The sequence below is a fragment of the Rhinopithecus roxellana genome, chromosome 6, assembly GCF_007565055.1.
Source record: "Rhinopithecus roxellana isolate Shanxi Qingling chromosome 6, ASM756505v1, whole genome shotgun sequence".
NCBI lineage: Eukaryota > Metazoa > Chordata > Mammalia > Primates > Cercopithecidae > Rhinopithecus > Rhinopithecus roxellana.
Genome location: NC_044554.1, coordinates 106621553 through 106639197, shown reverse-complemented (window position 1 = coordinate 106639197; position 17645 = coordinate 106621553). Strand labels below are relative to the sequence as shown.

At 51.0% G+C, this 17645-nt stretch overlaps 1 protein-coding gene and 1 pseudogene across 1 annotated transcript in view; both read left to right on the top strand.

Annotated features, from left to right (window-relative positions):
* Positions 1–900: 900 nt before the first annotated feature.
* On the top strand, positions 901–2040 carry LOC115898196 (annotated as a pseudogene).
* A 2310-nt stretch (positions 2041–4350) lies between these two features.
* PTPRN2 (protein tyrosine phosphatase receptor type N2) overlaps positions 4351–17645 on the top strand; it is a 481362-nt gene continuing 468067 nt past the window's right edge. Inside the window, exon 1 of the mRNA XM_030932019.1 lies at positions 4351–4589. Coding sequence (XP_030787879.1) covers positions 4478–4589 — 112 coding nt within the window. The 5' untranslated portion in view covers positions 4351–4477. The remainder of the gene's footprint in view (positions 4590–17645) is intronic.

Here is a 17645-nt window from a genome sequence, read left to right as displayed (position 1 = left end):
ACAACATTTTTATTCCTCTCTCCACCCTTTGTATTTCCTTTCCTTGAGTTTCCTTTTTTTTTTGAGATGGAGTCTTGCTCTGTCACCTAGGCTGGAGTGCAGTGGTATGATCTCAGCTCACTGCAACCTCTGCCTCCTGGGTTCAAGCGATTCTTCTGCCGCAGCCTCCCAAGTACCTGGGATTACAGGTGCCGCCACCACACCTGGTTAATTTTCATATTTTAGTAGAGACGGGGTTTCACCATGTTGGCCAGGCTGGTCTTGAACTCCTGACCTCAAGTGATCTGCCCGCCTCGGCCTCCCAAAGTGCTGGGATTACAGGCATGAGCCACTGTGCCCGGCCTCCTGGAGTTTATTTTATCCAAGGTTGACCTGCCCCCTCTCGGAACCTGGGTTGGGGTGTCTGGTGCTTGAGGCGGGGAGCCGACCACGCTGCGCTGCTGTCTTGTAGGCGCTGTGCTTCTCAAGGTGCTTTTTGTTGTGATCCCTCCAGTGCCTCTGGTTTTCACTTTCCTTTTCTTGTGGCTTGTGTTTACCCTTGCTTTGACACAGTCAGCGTCCTGAAGTTCAGGGGCCTTGGGGTGAAACAGGACCTTGTTCGGGAAACTACCATTAAGCAAGCAGCAAGTCAAACAATGAAAGTACAGACAAGCCCTGGCCCCTCCCAAGATACACAGTCCTCCAGGATGTAGGCTCCAGACTCTGGGTCCTTTTCCACGCCCACTGTGCACGCCAAGGGATGCCGCGGTCCAACGGCCTCTGGGAATCGCAGGGCCTTGGTCTTGGGAGCAGCTCTCCTGCAGTGTAAACTCAGTGACTCATTCAGGCGACAGACCTCTCCAGGTCGTCCTCGTTCAGGCAGAGCACTTGGTTCCTCAGACCCCCATCTGGACCAGAGAAATGGTGTTAAGGCCTCACAAAGTAGTTTTCACTGAAGAGAATCCCATGTCCCACCCCTGTGCGTCCGAATCACCTCACGGACCCATCATGAAGAGGCTCTCCCTCTGCGGGCTCACTCTGACCTTTCCTTTCCCCCGTGGCTTCCGTCACTGACTCCATAGATGGCTCAGGACCTCCCAGGACGCACCGGACCCCGAGCCATCTGGTGGTACCACTCTTCCCAGCCTCCCAACACCCCCACACAGACTTCTCTCACCACGTGTGTTAGGCCATTCTCACATGGCTATAAAGAAATACCCAAGGCTGGGTAATTTGTAAGAAAAGAGGCTTAATTGGCTCATGGTTCTGTAGGCTCATGGTTCATAAGCACACTTCCCTTCAGGGCTGACTATTACCTTAGAGGCTCCAACTGGATATTTGGAGACCTGACCTGCAGAATTATGTCTTATTCCTTGTATGTCAACATGTACAGCAGTATTTATTTCCTGACCGTGCTGAGTGTTGTGCGTTTCCTGGCAACTGTTCACCCCTTTCGGCTTCTGCATGTCACCAGCATCAGGAGTGCCTGGATGCTATGTGGGATCATATGGATCCTTACCATGCCTTCCTCAGTAATACTCCTCAGCAATGGCTCTGAGCAGAAGGGCAGTGTCATATCATGCTTAGAGCTGAATCTCTACAAAATTACTAAGCTGCAGACCATGAACTATATTGCCTTGGTGGTGGGCTTCCTGCTGCCGTTTTTCACTCAACATCTGTTATCTGCTGATCATTCGGGCTCTGTTAAAAGTGGAGGTCCCAGAATCTGGGCTGCAGGTTTCTCACAGGAAGGCACTGACCACCATCATCATCACCTTGATCATCTCCTTCTTGTGTTTCCTGCCCTATCACACACTGAGGACCCTCCACTTGGTAACATGGAAAGTGGGTATATGTGAAGACAGGCTGCATAAAGCTGTGGTTATCACACTGGCCTTGGCGGCAGCCAATACATGCTTCAATCCTCTGCTCTATTACTTTGCTGGGGAGAATTTTAAGGACAGACTAAGGTCTGCACTCCGAAAAGGCCATCCATAGAAGGCAAAGATAAAGCATGGTTTCCCTGTTAGTGTGTGATTGAGAAAGGAAACAAAAGTATAAGGAGTTCTTAGATGAGACCTGTTCTTGTATCATTGTGTCCATCTTCATTCATGCAGAGTCTCCAGATGACTTTGTATTTACATCACTCCCAACAACTGTTGATTCTTAGTATTTAGTTGTATTATATTTAGCTGTACCGGAAGCATGGTAGCATCTGCTTCTGGGGAGGCCTCAGGGAGCTTCTGATCATGGCAGAAGGCAAAGGGAGAGCAGGCATGTCACATAGTGAGGATGGGAGAGACAGGAAGAGAGAGAGGGAGAGGGACAGAGGGACAGAGAGGGGGACGGAGGGAGAGGGGGAGGGAGAGAGAGAGAGGGAGAGGGGAAGAGACCGAGAGGGAGAGAGAAGGAGAGGCGGAGGGAGGGAGAGGGAGAGAGTTAGGGAGAGTTAGGGGGAGAGGGAGAGAGTTAGGGAGAGACACAGGGAGAGGTATCACACAGCTTTAAATGACCAGAACAGGAAGTCGGGGAGCTCACTCATCACTAAGGGGGTGGCCTAAGCTGTTCATGAGGGATCCTCCACCATGCTGCCATCGCCTCCCACCAGACCCCACCTCCAACTCCAACGCTGGGGATTACAATTCAACAGGAGATTTGGGCAGGACAAATGTCCCAACTGTATCACCACCAAGCCCACATTTGGGGTGCGCCCTGTGGTTTGTGGGCTGCTGTAGTTCAGTGAGGCGGACAGCCTTTTTCCTGGATGGATTTTGCTGGGGGAGTCGCATTTGTTTTGAGGCAAGCGCTGCTGTGTTAAAAATTAGAGTCCAGGTTACTAAAAATAATGAGCCAGAAGCAGCCCCATCTGTCCAGTCCCTGCTACCATCCTCCCCACTAGTGGCTGTTTTTGTAGGATCCGCAGGTTGACACACGGACCTGACTTTGCAGGAGGGAAGGGCTGTCTGGGAGCCACTGTGACCTCTGTGCTGCCGCATTCTGCGAGAGGTGCTTTCTACCGGGAGGTGGTCCCCTGGGTGTCTGGGCGTGAAGGATAAACGGACCACCCACCACCCACTCCGGGCACAGGTGACTGAAGGAGGGCTGTGACAAAGAAAGGAGCTGCCTTCTTGAAGGATGGGAGGGTGAGCGGCCCCAGCAAGGAGATGATGGAGGTCTGAGGACAGAGGTGTCCGTGAGGAGGGGACTTAGGTCAGCCCCAATATCCAACTCTGAATTGCAGATGGTTGGGCTACAATGGAACTCCCTCGCTGCTACCCCAATTCCCATTCACGGTCCACAGGTGCCAGCCTTGCCCAGGCTGGTAAGGGACGTGGAAGGCATGGCTGTGGGAACTGGGCAGGGAAGGAGAAAACCCACAGGGCGCCGAGCAGATGTCCTTGGAATGAGAACGTGGTGGGGAGGCACGCGGGAGGGCTCAGGCCTCTCTGTCCAAGGCAGAAGCAGGTGGGGAGGTTGGGGGCCCAGGTGGGGTCACCAGGACAGGGACCTGGCAGGGGGTGGCCCTGGGGTAGGGTGTGAGGGAAGTGGGCTGTGGAAAAGCGCAGCCTGCCTCCCACCCAGAGGCCCCTACTGGCCCCTTAGTCTTAGGACCTCTTGGAAGTGGCGCTGTCTCCTGAGGAGGACCCCGACGTCCCCCAGGACCTCGGGCGGGACGGCGGTGAGGAGACAGGGCCTGCAAGAGGCCTCACCCTGCTCTGCCCCAGAGCCCGCCTGGCCCCAGCCCACACCCCAGACCCTCCGGGAGCTTTCCTGGGACCGAGCCCGGGCGCCGCCCGCGCTGCAGGGGAGGCCGACTGGGTTCACCTCTGCGCGACCCGATGCGCGAGTGGCCTGTTACGTTTAAATTAAATAAACGCTTGGAAAGCGTTCATTCGACGCGCGTGGGGCCCCGCGGGTAGAGGCCGCCTGCCCAGGTCGCCAGCAGAGTAGGTTCGGGCCTTGCCGTCCGGGCCAAGGGCGCGGCTTAGCCCCAGCCGTCCCCGGGGACAGGGCGACCCCCAGCACCGGGCCGGGAGGGGCGCGGCGGAGGCGGGGAGGGGATCGGAGGGCCAGGCGGGCGGCAGGAATGCAGCTGGGAGGGGACGCGCGGGGGCGGACGGGGCGTTCCGAGCGGGGAGGGGCGCGAGCCGGGGCGGGGGAGGCCAGGGCCGGGCGTGGGGCTCCGGGCCGCGGCGCGGGCGGGTGGGGAGGGAACGCAGCCGGGCGGGAGGGGGCGTGGCCGGGGCTGGCCGGGGGCGTGGCCGGGGCGTGGTCTGAAGGCGGACGCACGTCCGGGGGCGGGGCCCTGCAGGCGGGGGCGGGGCCGGGGCGGGGCCGGGCGCTGTCCGGTGCTGAAGCTCAGCCCGGCGTCGCCGCAAGAGCGCCAGAGGCGCGGCGGGAGGAGCTGGCGGCGCGCGCCTCGTTGGGCCCAGACTCGGCCGCCTCCCGCCGCCTCCCGCGCGGCCATGGACTGAGAGCCGCCGGCCAGGCCGCGGGGATGGGGCCGCCGCTCCCACTGCTGCTGCTGCTACTGCTGCTGCTGCCGCCACGCGTCCTGCCTGCCGCCCCCTCGTCTGTCCCCCACGGCCGGCAGTTCCCGGGGCGCCTGGGTGAGTGGGGGGCACGGGGGGAGGGGCGCCTCAATGAATGAGTTGGGGGCGTTGTGAGGGGCGCCTCCGTGAGGGGGTCGGGGGGAGGGGCGTCTCGGTGAGGGGGGAGGGGGGAGGGGCGGCGCCTCAATGAGGGGGCATGCAGGGAGGGCGCCTCAATAAATGAGTGGGGGCGTTGGGGGAGGGGCGCCTCCGTGAGGGGGTCGGGGGGAGGAGGGGGTCGGGGGGAGGGGCGTCTCGGTGAGGGGTCGGGGGGAGGGGCGGCGCCTCAATGAGGGGGCATGCAGGGAGGGCGCCTCAATAAATGAGTGGGGGCGTTGGGGGAGGGCGCCTCTAAGTGAGAGGTTCTGGGGGAGGGCGCCTCAATGAATGAGTGGGGGGCGTGGGGGGAGGGCGCCTCAATGAATGAGTGGGGGGCGTGGGGGGAGGGCGCCTCAATGAATGAGTGCGGGGCGTGGGGGGAGGGCGCCTCGGTGAGTGACGGGGCGGGGGGGAGGGGCGCCTCGGTGAGTGAGTGGGGAGCGCGCCTTGGCGAGCGGGTGGGGGCTCCGGGGGTCTCGGGGTTCCAGCGCGACACCCTCAGGCTCTGGGTCGCAAGTCCCGGGCCGCGGGTCGCGCGCCTCTCTGTCCTCACTGGCGGCTTGGAGGTCTCGCGCCCCTGCCTCAGTTTCCTCCCCGGCGCGGCCTTCTGCCCCTCCGCCGGCTCCTGGGCCTCACGCCCCCAGCCCCGCCACTCGGCACCCCCCTGGTCCTGGAGCGCGCGGCCCTGGTCCGGCGTGGGTGCGCCCCCCGCTCGTGTTCGCGCCGCGTGTGCCGCGAGGGCTGGGCCTCTGATGTCCCGCTGCGCTCGCTTCTACCTGCGTCCCCCGCACGCCCCGCGGGCAGCGCCGCCGGAATCAGAGGACATTTTTCCTCCGTGGCAGCCGCGGGAGGAAAGGGAGGGCGGCAGCTTCAGGGCAGCGAGGGAGTGGAAGCCGCTCCTTTCCCAGGCGGACGCCCCTGTTTTAAACCCATAAAACCTCCAGTCCCCTGCACCTCCTTTCCTGCTAATCTTGTTTATTAAGAAGATTTACCATAAAGCCAATGTTTCCAGGCGGCTTCAGGGCCAGAATTACACATGACAGGTTAGGATAATCGGTGTTCACGGGGCGCAGAAGCAAACGCAGGCGGGGACGGAGGGGGGTACTTCGCCGCTGCCCAGCGCCGCCTGCACCCACCTCAGCGCGGCTGGGCTCCGGCACCTTCCTCCCGGCCTCAAGGCCCTTCTGGTCTCCAGTAGTGCTTTATTGTCAGAATCCCAAACAAACAAAAACTGCAGAGAACCAGGTATCTTGACACAGTCTCCCTGGACTCCTGAGTTGACGCTTCCCTCCCTCAAGCCAGAGTCCCCTGAATTACTCCCTTGTCTTGAGGTCTCCTCACACTCCCTAACCTGCTTGTCTCCGTTAGAGGGAACACATGCGCTGGGAAAGGAGGTCCTTGCCCACCTGCCTTGGAGTCCTGGGAGGGAGTGTCTATGCTGGTCCTGCACCTCTGGGATGTTGCCCAGTCACTGTGCCCCCAGGGCCCGCGTGAAGCCCTCACCCTTCCATGCTGGAGCACGGGTGAGTCCTGCACAGGAGGCTTGGGGGCCGTGCTCGCTCTGCCTCCTCCTGGTGCCTTGCCCCCTATCAGCAAAGAAGGTCCAGCTGTGCCCCAGTCGCCTCTTGCTGGGGTTGTATTCCTTCCTCCATCTGCCTTGACCTGGCCAGTCACCTCACGGGAGAGTTGTTTGCTCTGAGGCCAAGTGCCGCCCTTTACCTACACATGAAGCACACGTGGGCGTGGAGTGGGCGTGGAGTGTCCCGGGGAAGGCAGGTCATTATGGTGTGAGCTGGAGGCTGGTCCTTGACTGCTTTCCTTGCCATTGCAATGGCCAGTTCACAGCATTCTTCCAAAATCACAGAGAAAGTCAGAAAGGTGGGGGGTAGCTGATCAAGGAAGCAAGGGAAAACCCAAAGATGGAAGTGCACGAAGAGAGGAAAGCTGCTAAACCAAATGATAATGGCCAATGCAGCAGTGTTATTTTGGCTAAGAGCAAAGTTGACTCATAATTAAAACTGGTTCCATGTTTCCCTCGGCCCTGATCATGGTGTCACTGGTAACAGAAGGCTGTGTCATAAGGAGACTTACGGACACACTCATTTTGTGGGGAAACATTAAGGATGCAGACATCGTTCGAATTGTTTCGAGGACTCCAGGTGAAAAGCATCACCTACATTCTCATGTAATTGGAAACTGCCCCAGTGATACAAACAGTGAGATGTATGTGTTGTCTTCCCATTGCAGGAGCCACCTTGGGGCAGATTGTGGCCATGTGTCAGCTACCTATGTCCTCTCCACCTTGTACCCTCCTCACTCAGTGTTGCTGCCATTTTGTCAGAACACAATCCACAGAGAATGCAAGGAGAAGCTTGTTTACTTGTGCGAGACAGGTGCTGCCATTTTTCTTTCTCTCCTGTCTGGATCTTGTTTGGCAGTGGTCACGCCAACTACGTTGTTCCAAATAATGAGGCTCGATTAAAGATGCACAGAGCGGCCTTAAATCTGGCCCAGCTGTGCCATTTGTAATCTATTTATTTATTTACCTATTAACATTCAACTTCAGGTTGAGGCCTCCAGAACACATGTGGTTCAAGGAGATCCAAGTTTTTGCTCCTCTGTTACATCAAAAAGCCTTGTAGGTTAGAACTAGTGGTTGACGTTAACAAGACCTAAAGACCAATTCTTTTTATATAGGATGCCTTGTCTTGAGCAAGAGGCAGGGGCCCTTCTCATGTAGACAGTGAAGGAGCTCTTGATGAAACCCAGGGTCGATAACTACCGTCTCTGAGTTTATTCTCGTGGCCTTGAGCCTCACTCCACGATGCTGACTTATTTCCAGAACAGCTGTTGGCAGCACCTTGTGGTAGTGGAAGTCTCACTGCTTCCTCTCTTAAAGGACATTCTTTTCCCCTGATTTATTTAGTTTCCTGCCCTCCCATCACCCACTCTGCCTGTTCCTTTCTGGTCGGAAGGGCTCCCTTATGGCATTAATTAATTATCTGTGAGACCATTATCGAAGCTGAGCACAGGGGAACATGGCATCCTTTCTAGTGACACGATTCAGCTTTGCTTGTAGCCAAAGTAACATTGCTGTGTTATGCAGGGCTGTTCAGACAGCCTAATGGTCTTTTCTTCGTATGCTTCAGTCTTTGAGTTTTCCTCCCCACCGGCCCGCCTTTCCCTGTGATTTCCGGGCATCCTTTGTGCAGGTCTCAGTGCTTTTTCCTTAAGTTTAACTTGAACATAAGCCCTTTGTTAAGGGCTTTACGCTGTTCTTCAGTTACATGGAGGCTGACTTGTGAACCTGCTCAGGTAGCCCCTATGTTTAGGGGGGCAGTTTTCTAAAGGCCCCCACTTCCTTTTGCTAAAGAAGTACAGCTTTCATTTGCCCATGATAGAGTCAGCCTTTCATGCAGATTTTGCTTGGAGAATCCAGATTCAGAACCAGTGGGCGCACCTGGCTGTGAAGACAGGAGATTGTTCATTTTGCTCCTTTGTTTTGGCCTTCCGATTTGCCTACACAGACTTTTCATTCACCAGGGAGCCCACACAGAGCTGAGAGGCAGAGCCATCAGAGCAGGACTCTGCTGGCTTTGTGAAGGAGATGGCATGATTGTTTATTTTTAAGTCAAAGGATCCTTACTGCCACAAAAGCACAAATCTATCTTTACTTCTTGGGGTCCGGAGCCTTTGATTCCGTTTGGTTGGATGGTAATGAGCAACCTGCCCCTTCCCCCAAGAAGAGCCTGCTCCTTGCACGTCTGTGAGCTTCTCTGCTTGTTGTTCCCTGTCTCTCCTGCTCGGTCTCCATCAGCCTAAGGGCTGATGTTCTGGGCAGAAGGAATGAGGTATGTTGTAAACCCTAGACTTCTGGAAGAAGGAGGTGCCAGACAATGGGCTCACTCATGAAGCTAGATTCAGGAAGTGGGATATGGGGTGTCAGGCTCAGAAGGGATGGGCAGGGAATGGAAGAGCTTTTAAAATGACTTATCAGTGCTGAGCTTAGCTGTGTGTTTCAGCACCTGGCAGCTCTTCTTCCAAGCTGATTTGTTTTTGTACCTGGTGATCAAGGTCAGTGGTGTCCGCCAGGGAGGTGAGGGTGGGCAATCACTTTGTCATGGTCCTCTCTCTGCTTTACTCCAAGATGGTGCTGGGGCCCGTCCTGGCACACAGTGGGAATCTCTGTGTGCCATGAAACGCCTGCATATAGGGTCTCCAGCTTCCTGTGAAGAATAGGGCTGTCGACACAGGGTGCACGGGACCAAGTTTAGGTGGTGCAGCCCGAGGCCCCATCTTCTGATGAGCTCTGTGGTAACGCTGATGCTTTTATGTGACCATCATTTCTGCATTCTGGGTTTGTTTTGTCCCAGCGTTCATGCAGTATTACCTAACTTTTGGATGCAGTTACTCATCGACTTTTCTTTAGATTTTGAAAGTGAGGAATATGGGACTAGGAAGGGAAGTGAAGCCTCAAGGAGACACAGGGGTCAGCTAAGCTGTCATCAGACATGGTCTCATTAAGAAAGTTCCACTCAATGCACCTGGCTTTGTGAGTGAGCCATGACCACTGCCTCTTGGAGGGTTACTTTAGAATTTCAAATTCCTTATGAAAAAGTGTTTGCAGCCAAATGTGGCCCAAACTAATAATAGCTCCCTGGCACTGGGTGACAGATTCCTTAAGATATGCCTGGGTATGTACAGATATTACTAGTTTTAGGACTTTTTTTTTTTTTTTTTTTAAGATGGAGTCTCACTTTGTCACCCAGGCTGGAGTACAATGGTGCAATCATGGCTCACTGCAGCCTGGAATTCCTGCGCTCAAGCAATCCACCCGTCTTAGCCTCCTGAGTAGCTGGGACTACAGGTATACACCTCTGCACCAGGCTAATTAAAAAAAAGTTTTTTCTTAGTTTGGGTTCACGAATAAATATAATAACTAAAAAATGGGCAAAAAATTTAAAAAATGATTAAATGTTTTTAAGAGATGGGGGTCTCGCTGTGTTGCCCAGGCTGGTCTTGAACTCCTGACCTCAAGTGATCCTCCTGCCTCGGCCTCTCAAAGTGCTGGGATTACATGCATAGCCATTGTGCACGACCAGGTTTAAGGATTCTTTGTGCGTGGAGAGGTGAAGAAAAAGCTTAAGAAATGGCAGAAAGGGTTTTCATCCAGCCGAATCCCAAGAGACGGAGGCCAGATGAGCCTCGGCTAAGAACCTCTCTTATCTTTCCTGACACGATGTTCCACTTCTCAGAGAAAGCAAACAGCTACATTCATGGCAGATAACCCTCCACACCACATAAAAGCACCTGGCAGCACTTTCCACATTAGTTTAAGTTGACCTTCATAAATGTAGACCCAGCTGGACTTGTTTTTTAATCGTAGTTGATAGAAGGCCAGAAAACCTGAGAAGCAGAAAACAGTCAATCCACTTTTTCACTGCTTGGAAACTGTGGAAACAGAGTGTGTTGAAAGAAGGGCATTTTTTTCTTTTAATTCCTGTTATCTCTAAGAACTCTGCCACAGTCACTATTTAAATACCTAGAACAGGAAGTAAAAATGGGTGAGGCTCCCTTGGAAACACCTGCTTCTGCACATTTTAAATACCTTTTTTGTTTGTCACTCTGCCTCACGAGGCTGGTAAGTGGGTGACTCTTGCAGGCGACTGGAAAACTGGACCTCGGATTACCGAGCTGCATTTGTCTTGAATGGCTTCTGTGTGTGCAACATAAAGAAACGAGAGATGATGAGTGTTTGGTGACAGTCACTCAGTGTTAACTCTCGTCTCTGGAGGTGGTAAGAGGGCATTTCACTTCCTTTGTTTTTGTCTGTTCCCTCCAATGGTTCTAACTGGGATTCGGAAAACCAAGGACGTTCCCGGGTAGTGCCAGGACTAGGACTGTCTCTGGTGAGAGTCATTCGAGGCCATGGCAGGTGGCAGGGGGTGAACTAATAGTTACAAAACCGATTCTGGAGCTTTTTTAAAAAATTTAATTTTAACTTATCATAAAGTAAAATGGACTTTCCTTTTTTGGTGTACTGTGTTACATATAGATTCAGGTGGCCACCTCCTCTGTCAGGGTACTGATCATTCCATCACCCCCAAAACTTCCCAGTGTGCTCCCTTCACAGTGACAGCCTCTCCCATCCCTGTAACTCTGGGTACCCCCAAATCTTGAACCCCTGAGCCTTCCATGTGCACTGACATGTATTCCCCAGAATAACCCGTATAGATATTTCTGTCCTCAATTTACAGATAGAAAGACTGAGGCTTGGAGTGGCTGAGGAATGTACCACAGGACACCAGGTGGGTAGTCCTGGAATGGGATCCTAGGTCTCTGGAGCCTCCTTTCTCTCCCAGTGGTCATCCCAGGATGGGCTGAAGATTCTACGTACTGTCAGAACACGTCTCTCTGGCTGCACAGAACAAGGACATCTGTCTCGTTCTTACAGGAGTGGGGACCATTTCACTTGTCAAACTGCCTTTGTCTGAGGAGTTTCTCAACCTTAGGCCGTGGAGATTTTAAAGTGCTCTTTGGCACCAGCAGGGGATTGATTTTCTGAGTTGGGTTTTGTTTTGGGTGTCAGATTCAAATATTTGGTGTGCCTCTCTGAGGGAATTTTGATGTTTGGAAATGGACGACTTATTTTTGGAGACTTTTGGCCTTCCCATAATGGCAGGGAATGAAAATACCACCCATAGGATTCACTACTTGATACGTCCATAAAAATTTTATGTTCAGAATGCTTTCTGGGCTTCCGTCAGGTTTTTAAAAGTGTGGTGACACAAACACCAAAGAAGCGAGCTCTCATCTCACACTTGTCATAACAAAAACCCACTTCAGAATAAGGGATGAGAGAGGGATTACTTTCCTAAGAACATTTATTTAAGAATAGGTTCTGTTTAGGTTTGATGTTTAGAGTGGCAAGCAGGCAGGGGGGTGGTTCAGGGACTCCCTATTCTTTTCTGAACTACGCTGGTGGAAGGAAAGAATAGAAATTTCTATCATGTGAGGTGGGCGTGCTGTCGCCACGTGGTTCTGAAAGCTCATTTGGAAAAGGCTTCTGATGCAGTGTTCGGTATACAGCACAAAGGACGTGTTTGGAATGGTTTGGCGGAAGGAATTTTCAGAAGGAAGGCTGACCTGGTTTCCGAAGGAAAGGACTTCATATTAATTGTGCAAGTGGATTCTGATTCCAAATGTGAAATACATTCAACTTGTAAATGGATGGAGCTGCTAATAAAATTGGCAATCAGAGGCCGTGATTTTAATCCAGCTCAAAGCAGAAGTTAATCTGTGGTACAATTTGAGGCTGACCCCACAATGTGTACATTCTCTGAAAGAGCCACTCTTCTTGCGGACTGCGCACACCAGCGCAAGCTCCATTTCTTAGCCTGAGGCAGGGGATGGAACGTGCGTGAAGCAGCGGCAGGAACTGCTGTCTGATGACTTCCCACCTCAGGTCCATTTTGTCCCTCAAAGGACATCTCTTTTACCAAGAGTTCTTGAATCTCTTGCTCTGCTTTGCCTGAAAACAGGCCAAGGTTGAGATCATTGGACTTCCATCTGATTTGAGTGTTGTGTGCTGAGATACAGCTGTGGTTAGAGCTGCTGTGGAAGGCACAGCCATCAGTTCCTATGGAGCGGCACCCATTTCTTGTGGTGGAAGCCTTGTGGCATCTATATGTCTGCTTTGTTATGCTGTTATGGTCCTTGATTCTATGAAATAGCCAACATAAAATTATGATCAGTTAAGGTAACAGAAATCAGGCTTTTTCACTGAAATGGAAAGAGGATTCTAGCAGAGTCAGAAACTGCAGGTGATTTCTGCAAATATGGTAGGGAATATGTGGATATGTTTCAAGAGCACAAATTAAATGACAGTACTGCTTCCATGCAGTGTGTTGACAGATTGAGAGGTCACCTTATCTTTCCAATCAGATAATCTTTACAGTTTGCACTTGCACTCATATTAGAAGTCAAGAGAAATAGAAAGACTTCACCTATAATCTCTCTGGATTTATAACTTGAGCAAAATATCTGATTCTTCATGTTTTTGAGAGGATTAGCTGAGATGAGTGGGAGAGTCCGTGGTAACCACAGAATTTCTGATAAGTCCTAGTGGTTGTTATTTTTGGATGCTCCAGGTTTCTACAGTTAATGTTGGAGGTGGTGGCTGACAGGATGGAATGTTGTTATTGTTAGAAACAATATTACTTTAGAAAATCCAAGTCTCAGGTGAACTGACAATAGAGATTATTGCAAAAGCATTGCCATTATCTTTTAAAGAGTAATATCATTTATATTTCTTAATAGGCATATCCAAACAGGTCACATCCATGAGGATGAGGCCGGATTTTGTTGTGATGATGAGAGTAACTAATGGTGAGAGCCCTTTGGAGTGCATTTCACATCATCCCTTTGATGACTGTAAAGCCCTTGAATAAAAGAAGTGAGACTTGGCCAGGCGTAGTGACTCATGCCTATAATCCCAGCACTTTGGGAGGCTGAGGCAGGCAGATCATCTGAGGTCAGGAGTTCAAGACCAGCCTGGCCAACATGGCAAAACTCCGTCTCTACTAAAAATACAAAAATTAGCTGGATGTAGTGGCAGGTGCCTGTAATCCCAGCTACTTGGGAGGCTGAGGCAGGAGAATCACTTGAACCTGGAAGATGGAGGATGCAGTGAAATGAGATTGAGCCAGTGCACTCCAGCCTGGGCGACAGAGGGAGACTCTGTCTTAACAACAACAACAACAATAACAACAGCAGCAACAACAACAACAACAACAACAACAACAAGGAATGGGACTTAAGGGAATAGTAGACACTGGGAATGCCTAAACAGGGGAGGGAGGAAGGAGCCAAGGGTCAAAAAACTACTTATCAAGTACTGTATCCTCATTTGGGTGACAGGATCATTATAAACCGAACAGTTGGCATCACTCAATACACCCACGTAACAAACCTGCACATACGTGTACCCTTTGAATCTATGATTTTTTTATTATTTTATTTTAAAAATTTTTTAATTTTATTTATTTACTTATTTATTTTTTTTTACAGAGACAGGGTCTGGCTCTGTAGCCCAGACTGGAGTGCAGTGCATTTAGTCATAGTTCACTGTAGCCCCGAACTCCTGGGCTCAAGTGTTCTTCCCCACTCAGCCTCCTGAGTAGCTACAGGTATGTGCCACCATGCCTGGCTTAAACTCCTGGACTCAAGTGATCCTCCTTCCTTGTCCTCCCAAAGTGCTGAGATTATAGGCATGAGCCACTATGTCCAGGCCCTGGAATCTAAAAAAAAAGGTGACTTAAATAATATTCATACAAATTTCTTACAAGTTTGAGTAGAAAGTATAATAAAAAGAGATAGTACATACCCTTTTCTAAGATATGCTAAAAACTTTCTTTTAAAATGTTTTCTTATGTAATATTTGATAAATGCAAAATTCAGAGCACGTTTTTTAGTATACTTGGCCTGTCTAGGTTGCACTGCTTTTAAGTGCCGGAATTTTGGTCTTGTCAACGAGCTTGCTGGGTGGGTGTTGTTCCATTTGCTCTTCTGAAGCAAGGTGAGTATCTGGCTGGCTTGCTTTGTCCTCTGGCCTGCAGGGTAAGGGTGGGCAGTTTTGCTGTGCTCATCTTCCTGGTCTGTGGGGATGGCAAGGGGAGAGGGAGGCAGCCGGGCAGTGCAGGGTCTATGTTAGGGCCCAGTGCAGTCTTCAGAGTTTGCACAGGGCCCTTTCCCTTACTCCATCCACTTAGGGTTGTGTCAGATTTCCAAGGGGAGACCTGTGGGCTCTGGATGGGCCCTGTCCCTGTCATCACATCCCATACTTGGGGATCGGTTGCTCTGGTGGACCCCATTCCTCTGATCACATCCTATCCTTTATCTGTCTGTTTTATCAGGTTACAACAGTCTTCCTCTTAGAGGAAATGAAGACAAGGTGAGTGCTCACTTTGCTGTTTGGACTTTCTTAGGAGCCCTCAGTACTGTGCAGGCCCCATGTTGTTTGTGGCATTTGAGAGGGTTGGGAGCCCTCGGTGTTGTGCAGGCCTCATGCTGTTTGTGGCGTTTGAGAGGGTTGGGAGCCCTCGGTGTTGTGCAGGCCCCATGCTGTTTGTGGCATCAGGCAGGGTTGGGAGCCCTCGGTGTTGTGTAGGCCCCATATTGTTTGTGGTGTTTGGGAGGGTTGGGAGCCCTCAGTGTTGTGCAGACTCCATGCTGTTTGTGGCGTTTGAGAGGGTTGGGAGCCCTCGGTGTTGTGCAGGCCCCATATTGTTTGTGGTGTTTGGGAGGTTTGGGAGCCCTCAGTGTTGTGCAGGCCCCATGCTGTTTGTGGCATACGGCAGGGTGGGGAGCCAGATACCCTGTGCATTTCCATCTTGCTCCAGAACCTCTGTCTTGACCACTGGCTCTCAGCCATGGCTCCTCATGCTATGCTTCTGTGGGACCTCTGTGGTGTGTTCCTGTTCCTTACGTTCACTCAGATCAGCAGCATGTTACTCCCCAGAGGCCTCTGTGGGAAAGGTAGGCAGAGGTGCTGGTGGGAGGCTCTTTAGGTGGCCCCTGTGTCCCATGGAAAGCCCTGGTAGTGCAGGCTGTGAGAGCTCTGGGGCTTGTCCCGAGAGGGCCCCTCATGTTTTCAGCCCTTTTTCTAGCTCACATTTGTGCCTGGAATGTGCTTTAAAAACGCTTTGAGGCAGAGTTGTGTGGAATAGAGAAACTGTGACTTCAGAAGCAGAACTTTACAGAGATGTTCGTTCTTGCAGAACCAGTGTGGCCTGAAAACGGCTTCTTCTGCATGAGCCTGGCAGGGTCGCTGTGCAGGCAGCCTGGGCTGGCAGTGCCTGGCTGTGAGTGACTTGGTGTGTTTGCAGACACACAGCTCTGTCTGAGTGACCACACCAGGGGACACACCTCACCCAAGCCTGGGAGTTCCTGCTTGCTGCTTGTTTGGCGTAAGAGGCAGGCTCTTCCAGCGGGAAAAGTATTGACGGCACAGGGACTGGGGATGTTGCAAACTCAGAGAACACTTTTTGTATGAGGTTTTCATTGCTGTGAGCTTAAGAAGAAGGAAGCATTTTGATCACTTGAAAATGAAACGTTTTTAAGTGGAAAATAAAACGAGCCGGGCAAGGTGGCGGGCGCCTGTAGTCCCAGCTACTCAGGAGGCTGAGGTAGGAGAATGGCGTGAACCCGGGAGGCGGAGCTTGCAGTGAGCTGAGATCCGGCCACTGCACTCCAGCTGGGGCGACAGAGCGAGACTCCGTCTCAAAAAAAAATAAATAAATAAAATAAAGATTAGATTATTGGTTTAGTTTTCTATAAAACAATCTACTTGTTTTTAAATTTTTATTATAATTTCTAGTAATACTGAAATTATTATTGGTTATATCTGTTTTGTCTCTTTGTAGTTCTCAAGATGTAGTTCTCAAGAGATGTGTTGATTTAGTGCCCTTCTGAGAAAATAAAAGGGTGCAATTGTGCGAAAAATTTGGATACTTATGTAGATATGCCTCTTGTATCCTCCACAGCTTCTGTCGGGGGGTGGGGGGTGAAATATAGATGTAAAACCTGGCTGGGTACATTGGCTCATGCCTATAAACCAAGCACTTTGGGAGGCTGAGGCAGGAGGATCAACTGAGGCCAGGAGTTTGAGACCAGCCTGGGCAACACAGTGAGACTCTGTCTCTACAAAAAAATGTAAAAAATTAGCTGGGCCTGGTGGCACACGCCTGTGGTCTCACTTACTCGGGAGGCTGAGACAGGAGGATCACTTGAGTCCAGGAGTTTGAGGCTACAGTGAGCGGTGATAAAAAGTAAAATCCATCTTATGGGGCTAGCCAACTACATTATTGACGATATCAGTCAATAGTAAATGTTAAAAAGTGACACGTTTGGTTTATTGGTACTTTTAAAGAATATGTAAGATTTGTTTAATGATTTAATATTTTTCATAGCACTCTGAAAGAATGTGAGATATTCAGGGTAAGTTTAAAATCAAGCACTATGAAAAAAAAGAATGTCCCAGATTGTTACAGGTGATTTCACATAAGATAAGATGTTTGACAAAGATTGTAGATAAAATGAGTACTAACTCCAAAATCAAAGCCTCATTTTGAAAGATTCTACCATGTGTGAGTATATTGTTAGCATGTTCCAAATGTTGAAATAGTTCTTCTAGACTATTAAAAGATGCTACTTTCCTGTGTAAAATAAATGACAAAAGGGAAGAAAAATATGTCCTTTGAAGAAAGGATGGAAGTCTGTTTTAGTTTGCAGCCTGAAGGAGAAGAGGATGAGTAGTCTGGTGGTGGCCACTTCTGCTGTGTAAATCAGTGGCTCTCACCTGGTGCCTCTGCTGCTTGGACTAGGTGGATGGCAGACAGCGACACTGTTCGACATCCTGCAGTAGGCAGGACACTCCATGGAGCCACCCACCCAGTGTGCCAGCGAGGCCTGTCCAGCAGCCTGATGCATGTGGAGGAAGCTGCCGGGCATGCAGTCCTCACATGTAAGAGAGGAAGAATTTGGCTTAAATTATGGCAGAACAAACTTTAAAAGAAAGAAAGAAGTATTGGCCCCTTCCATGCCACCTTCCAGTTCTGGCTAGAGTAACTGCCACAACTGGAAATCTGATCCTATCCCTCTTCTGCCGGAGCTGCCCCTCACATAACCTTAGGAACAAAGCCCAAGCCCTGGGCAGGGCTCTTGGGCCCTCCCTGGCAGGAGGCTTCTGCCTCATCCCCCTTGCGGCCCCTCCTCTCTAAGGCTCACCAAAGTGGTGTCTCAGTGTCTGATGGCGCCACCAACAGAAATGTGCATTTATTTACCAGATACATATTCTTACTTATAAGTTATATATGTGCTCTACTGAACTCATTGTATGTTTATTATAAAAAATTCAACACAAATTTAATAGAATGAGAAGTTAAACATCACTAATGATTAAAATATTTTGCTGAA